This window comes from Folsomia candida, unplaced genomic scaffold (genome assembly GCF_002217175.1).
Source record: "Folsomia candida strain VU population unplaced genomic scaffold, ASM221717v1 Fcan01_Sc051, whole genome shotgun sequence".
In the NCBI taxonomy this organism is placed as follows: Eukaryota; Metazoa; Arthropoda; class Collembola; order Entomobryomorpha; family Isotomidae; genus Folsomia; species Folsomia candida.
Window position 1 is genome coordinate 21886 of NW_019091243.1, and position 6481 is coordinate 28366.

The 6481-nt window shown below is 40.6% G+C and overlaps 1 protein-coding gene across 1 annotated transcript; it reads right to left on the reverse strand.

Annotated features, from left to right (window-relative positions):
• Positions 1 to 487: 487 nt before the first annotated feature.
• Positions 488 to 3498, reverse strand: LOC110862221 (protein mesh). The gene is made up of 13 exons (XM_035845335.1): positions 3419 to 3498; positions 3173 to 3350; positions 2969 to 3085; positions 2763 to 2910; positions 2575 to 2704; positions 2326 to 2512; positions 1951 to 2090; positions 1762 to 1885; positions 1521 to 1666; positions 1316 to 1448; positions 1109 to 1256; positions 722 to 1045; positions 488 to 669 (listed from the first exon to the last, which is right to left on the reverse strand). The coding sequence occupies exons 1-13, from the start codon at positions 3496 to 3498 to the stop codon at positions 488 to 490; spliced, it is 2037 nt and encodes a 678-aa protein (XP_035701228.1).
• Positions 3499 to 6481: the final 2983 nt, after the last annotated feature.

The following is a 6481-nucleotide window of genomic DNA, read 5'->3' on the forward strand; positions in this document are numbered from 1 at the left end:
CTCTACTCCCTGTAACGGCGTAGTCAAACTTGCATTGATACGAATCCCTGCAATAATCTGACACCATCACTACCGTCAAGTTTGTACGACCCCTAGAATCAAATTTTTGCGTTGAACACGAAAAAACTAAATTTATGCACTTACCCCTTCCCCTGGAGGATTTTCGAGACTTCAAGAGTTGAAACCGGGATAAACTCGGCATCACTGTAATTCCGGCTAGATCTGTGTGGCGGATAAGAAAATAGCGACTCATTCTCGGAAACTTTCCCTATAGAGTAGAAAAAAATAGAAGTTTTGTTTATCTAACCCAGAAACATTATCCAAAATCACTTACAATGTGTTCCAAAATTTTGGTTAAATTGTTCTAAATCATAGCTAATCTCTGTGGCGACCTCTGTCCCGTCTCGCAGCGGAAACTCTCCTTGCCACAAGTTATCCCACTTTCCGAAAAGACCCGTAGTCGAGTTCTGAGAAAGTCAGGGGTTACTCAATTTCTAAATATTTCCATAAAATATAAATTATTCCCGCTCACCTTAAAACTCGTCGGTAGGTAGACTCTAGCCGCAGTATGACCCTTATTTTCAACAACCTCCACACCAGCGCCGGATTTGAACATGACAATCACAACGGACTGGTTCCGCACGTAGGTCGGCGTGTACACGGTCACACCTTAAATTTTATTCAGATAAGAACTTTCCCCGCCAAGAAAATACCAAATTACCCGGGAAGTGTTGCACTTTTTGTGGATCTCTATCAAAAAATACTTTCTCCCCGTTCACAAGAACATCCAGTTTGTAGCGCCATCTCGCTTCCTCGGGGCGAAGTCGGACTTCCACTGTAGCAGAGTTTCCTTCCCTGGCGGCAATTACCGTTAGCTTGGTAGAATTTACCGCTTTGCCATCCTCTCTAGGGGCGGGCTGTTCAAATCGCCCCTGAATCTCTAACTGGCTAAAGTTGCTCTTAAGCAGAACAAATTCACCCTTGGGATTAAATGTGAACGCAACTCCGTCAAAAGTGTAGAAGTGGAGGCTACCAAAAACTGTGGCTAAATATGAAATTACCGCTAATATCAATTTCGAAACCAAGTCAAGCTTAACCTAAATTTTACCCAATCCTGGTGGTTCGTATCCCACACAATTTTGAGAAACTCTGACCTCCTCGAGAAAATCATAGCAACCCGGACTCCTTTCCGAGTTCCAGACGCAACACGAATAAAACGGGGCGACATGGTGCAAATAGTGCGACAAGGCAGGAACCTGAATCGAATCACCGTTTAAATCAAAATTATTTAAAATCGTTCAAAAATTTAAGAAACCTTGTAAGTTTCGTTGAACGGGTGCGCGCCGTCAGCATGCGATCGGCGTGGCTTTCCACCCCAAACATAGTCATAGCTCAACAAAAGATCACCGAATATATCGTAGCAGCATTGTTGACCTGCACCGGACTCACTACATAAAAAAATTGATTTTTCCAATATTTTGTTTCAGCAGGTGGCCCACAAAAGAAGGTGCTCTACCTACGTCGGAATTGCCGAAATGACACAATGTTTCACATTTTGGTTGAGCTCACAATTGGAGTATCTGGCATCTTTATCGCACCCTGGGTCAGGGAGGAATCGGCCCACGTCACTGAGTGCTTGTGTCAAAGTGCAAGTACAAATTGGAAGCTGCCGATTTATTTCGCAATGATATTAACGGTTTCTGGTAAAATTTAAATCCCCCGCAAAAAAATTAAGTATCGCTTGTAAATTTAGTTTCTTACCTGCAACGTGAAGTTTGGACGATGCCTTTCTCTCGCTAGCCATTCCTGGCAGGTGGCGTTAGTCTGAATAATTTCAATATTTCCTTGAAATAGGACCAACGGGACGGGATGACTCCACAAAATCCTGTATCGAACATTCCCCATAAAAAGGGACCCCCCTCTATCACTAAATATTTATTTAAAACTCACGGATTTAGGTGACCCTCAGACAAATTTGCAAATCTAACCGATACCAAAGCTACTCTCGCCTTGTCAAATAATTCTTCCCCAGATTTCTTAAATTTCGAAGTGTTCTGAACTTCGTATGAGCCACTGTTCGGAATCGCTTCCTTTAAAGAAAAATATCTTAATTGGATTGATGACACTTAAAATGCAGTTACATAACTTGGTTATCCCACTCACCTCCAACGTGCCTACAAAAACAATTTCGCCAAAATTCAAATTTTCCCTGTACTCCTAGACTTCTAAGGTCACAAGCGTGTCCCTATTTTCCGTCAGGTTTTTATAGTCCCACGTTATCGTGGATAGCTTCTTCTTTTTGATGTCACTTTTGGGAAAGCGCACCAACTCAGGCGATCTTGTTGGTGACTCTACAAAAAACCTCGCCCGCCATTCGGCCCCCTTAGTGGCGGTTCCGTTCACTTCGGCGCCAAATGAAACTCTGATGTAACCAGCCGCGAAAATTTGCGGCATCACACAGCTTGCCCGGTTTCCATTGATGACGACAGCTTTTACTTTTTTGTCGCGAAATCTGATTCAGTTTTACACTAATTTTTCCTTACCCTCGCATTTTATCGATTCATAAGCGCTTACCTGCAGTAATACTCCTGCGATGAGTTGAAACACGGCCCTGTCACGTTTACAATTGTTCCCCCCAGCATGTTCCCGCTCTCCGGGGCGACAAATAACCTTCTTTTGTCTTCCTCTAGGGAATCATTTCCCGCTAAAAAAAGTAAGCTTTCAAACACAAAACTCCTCTCAGTACGTAGCTCATTTCTCACCACATTGGCCAGGCAAAATGGCTTCGTCCACCCTAAAAATGTAGCGACCCGGAAACCCGTTCACATTCCCAGAGGTCAAGAGGTTCCTGATGGTGTCTGTTTGCGCATACTCGAACGCCGCAGATCCGTTCCCGGCATTGAATCCGACCTGAATTCAATAAATGGAATGTATGATAGGTCATTTTTAAAATAATTATGTCAACTACAAAAGCTGTCCTTTGACCGCCTATCTCCTGAAGTGGTGTTGTTCCAATATGGTCGTAATTGTAGATGACATACGTCCTGACTTCATCCGTTACTATTACGGCTTGAAATGTCGTCGTCTGTAAATATTTTGAAAAACGGAGGTTTCAAAGTTTTTAATTAATTTCTCCCGCTGGTCAATTAAGGATCATATGCAGGACACTTACCATATCATCCCCTTGAGTGGAACCTCCCACGAAATAAACGTTTTTCCACGTTGCCACGATCACATGCTCCGGCTGGAACGACTCTGCCCCTATGATGCCTTCCTGTACGTCCCATCGTGCACGTTCCCGCCATTCCACGCCCACCTGATCAGTTCTCCTTCCCAAATCTCTCTCCACCCTGACAAAAAGGGACACAACATTTACAAAATCCTAATCAAATTGATTTATTTAAAAAACTTAACGAACTGTAAATAGACGCCTGCTTTCTTCCCATCTGATGGCGGATGAGGCCCAATTTCGTACTCCGAATATAGCGGGGCCACCATGGCTGGATCGAGTTCTTTTGGATACTCAGGATTTGGAAACACGAACCGATAAGTTGGAGAAGATTCGGCAGAACTGAATGATAAATGGCCGTGAAGCGACACCTACATACGTATTCCTTCATTTATTTTCGAACATTTCGTAACGTCGTAAAATTCGTAAGCTCGCGCCTCTTTTTGAATGTTTTTTTTTTGTGAAAGATTACCTTACAAAATTTAGGTTCTCTAAAATTCAAGTTCTACCCTGCCAACTTATGTCAAGATTTTCTTGAACGTTTTTTAACTTTTCGGTCTTGACAAAATGTTTACGATTTTTTTCAAACAAAACCGCCTCAATTGCGTAAGGTCGCACAAGCGTGATAACCATCTTAAAACTGTTCCCGTCAATTACTAACTATTTACGAAAACCCGCTTGAAATATTTATCCATGTCCATACCTGTACAGCCTCACTCATTGATGAAAATTTGAAGCTTCACACACGATGAGGTGATGAAAAATGATGAAGCTTCGTGATGAAATTGAAAGATTATATATAAAGAGTGAAGGTGAGTGAGTGAGAAAAGTATGATGTGAGTGATGAGTGAAGAGAATGAGAAAATATGAATTAGAGATAGGCATATACCACTAAATACACTTCCAATATAGCGGTGGTAACTATAGATCTTATGTTAGTCAAGCATTTCATATAAAAAGTTACGAATTTTTCATAAATTTGTGAGTCAGCTGATTATGTTGTGTAGAGAGAAAGACTAAATGCAGCGGAAATAGCATGAGTGATGAAAATGAGAAATGAGTGAGGGGATTCTGAGTGAAGGATGAGTGAGGGTTTTAATTTAGTTGTATGGTGAGTGAAGCTTCAATTGAGTCACCCATCATTGAGTGAGGGGAATGAGGGGTACATTTACTCATGATATAAAAGAGTGAGGGTGAGTGAGGTGGATTTCATTTGCACAGGTATGTCCATGCCAATTACTATATACCCCAAGTCTTACCAAAGAAATGTAGTCAAATTTCTTTCCAAAAAAGGGCAAGTCAAAATATAACACTCCAAAGACGAACTCCGTCTGATTATTGTGTAGCTTTCTCAGATAGCTTCCAATGTTCCGATATGATCCTGTATCTTGGAATGGGTACAGCAATTCGGACCTTATCCTTATGAGCCGGTCAGAAGTCAACACGTACGGCGTATGGATTGGGGGATCTACTTTAGCTCCAGGATGGTAGTAATAAGGGGGTCGAGTAGTAGTTGCCCATAGCCAGGAAAAATCTATACAAAATTTACACGAAATGAGGGGCTCCTATAATACTCCTTTTTAGAAAAATTCGGGATTTATAGAACTACCTACTATGGTCCGTACATTTAAATTACAGTCAATTTTGGTTCGCCACGTAAATTTTGAAATTCAAAAACTACGCCATTTTTTGACTGATTTAAAAAATTTAAATTGTCTTCGAAAGCTCTTGATGAATTTTTTATAAAAAATTTAAAATTTTGAAAATCGGCCTAGAATTGGCGGAGTTTTTGGATTTCAAAATTTACGGGTCGAACCAAAATTGGCTGCAATTTTAATATACCGACCATAGTTTGATAAAGGAAACGAGTTTATAAAATCAGGTGAGAAATGGGAGAGTTTTTGAATTTTAAATTTTTCAAGGTTAACGGTTTAACAAACCTAGCATTTAAAAATAATTTAAGCTAAAACACCCTTCCACATTCTCAACGATGAAGTTGATAAATATACCCGAACATAAATTGGATATCAGCTTAAAAAAATTTATCGAAACAAGGCCCAATTATTCCAAAAAAAACCATTCAAACTGTATAAATTTTCGAATAAAACCATGCTTCTTGTTCAAACCAGATTATTACCAACTTGATAACTGCTTCTTGTCGTTGTCCTTTTAGATGCCCTCCTTGCAGCTAGACACAATTTCAAAATATATATTTCCCCGCAATCTTGGTTTCGCTAATTTTTACCTTTCGTCGTCACTTCTTCACTTGAAAAAAAATCATCGAAATCGTCACAATTTATTATTGACAAGCAGCTCCCAAGCACGAAAACTATTGCTAAAATTCTTCCAACAAACAACATATTTTCTTCAGATACCAGTGATAAAACTAAGACTTGACAATATCCCTCCACTTCTGTAACTGAAATGATCTCGCTTTTGCACAGTTGACACCATCCACGTAAACAAGATGTTTACATAGATATTTAATCTAAATTTTCTGAGAACCACCTACCATTAATTTTACACCACAAGTCTGATTAATTAAGAGACGGCTTTCTAAGAATTCCGTATTGGCCGACAACATGTTTACAGAGAAGATTTACATAGGTGACTCAGGTCAATTCTAGTTGAGAAAGAATATTTGTCGATACTCTGCCTATCCTTGTTCTGGTTGAGAAGAACGAAAAGACAACTCTGAAATTTGCACATCGCCATACATAATTATGTCAATATAGCATGAGAACGACCAGCAGTGCATTATGCTGGAGAAGATGGATACAAAAAATCCAGAGGCACTCATTCAAGCTCATAAATATTTATGATAAATTGGTTTAGAAAATAATTCTATCTGTGTCTTCATGCGTGTAACCCGCCGCATATTATCTGCCTCTGAAAATTTTACTGACATGATCTAAAGTTTAGATGCACATTTTCGAAGACCACATTCCACACGTCCACATCCACATTGTGGTCCCCATGACCACTTTCCACACGTCCACATCCACATTGTAGTCCCCATGACCACTTTCCACACGTCCACATCCACATTGTGGTCCCAATGACCACTTTCCACACGTCCACATCCACATTGTGGTCCCAATGACCACTTTCCACACGTCCACATCCACATTGTGGTTCCAATGACCACTTTCCACACGTCCACATCCACATTGTGGTTCCAATGACCACTTTCCACACGTCCACATCCACATTGTGGTCCCCATGACCACACGTCCACATGTGGTCCCCATG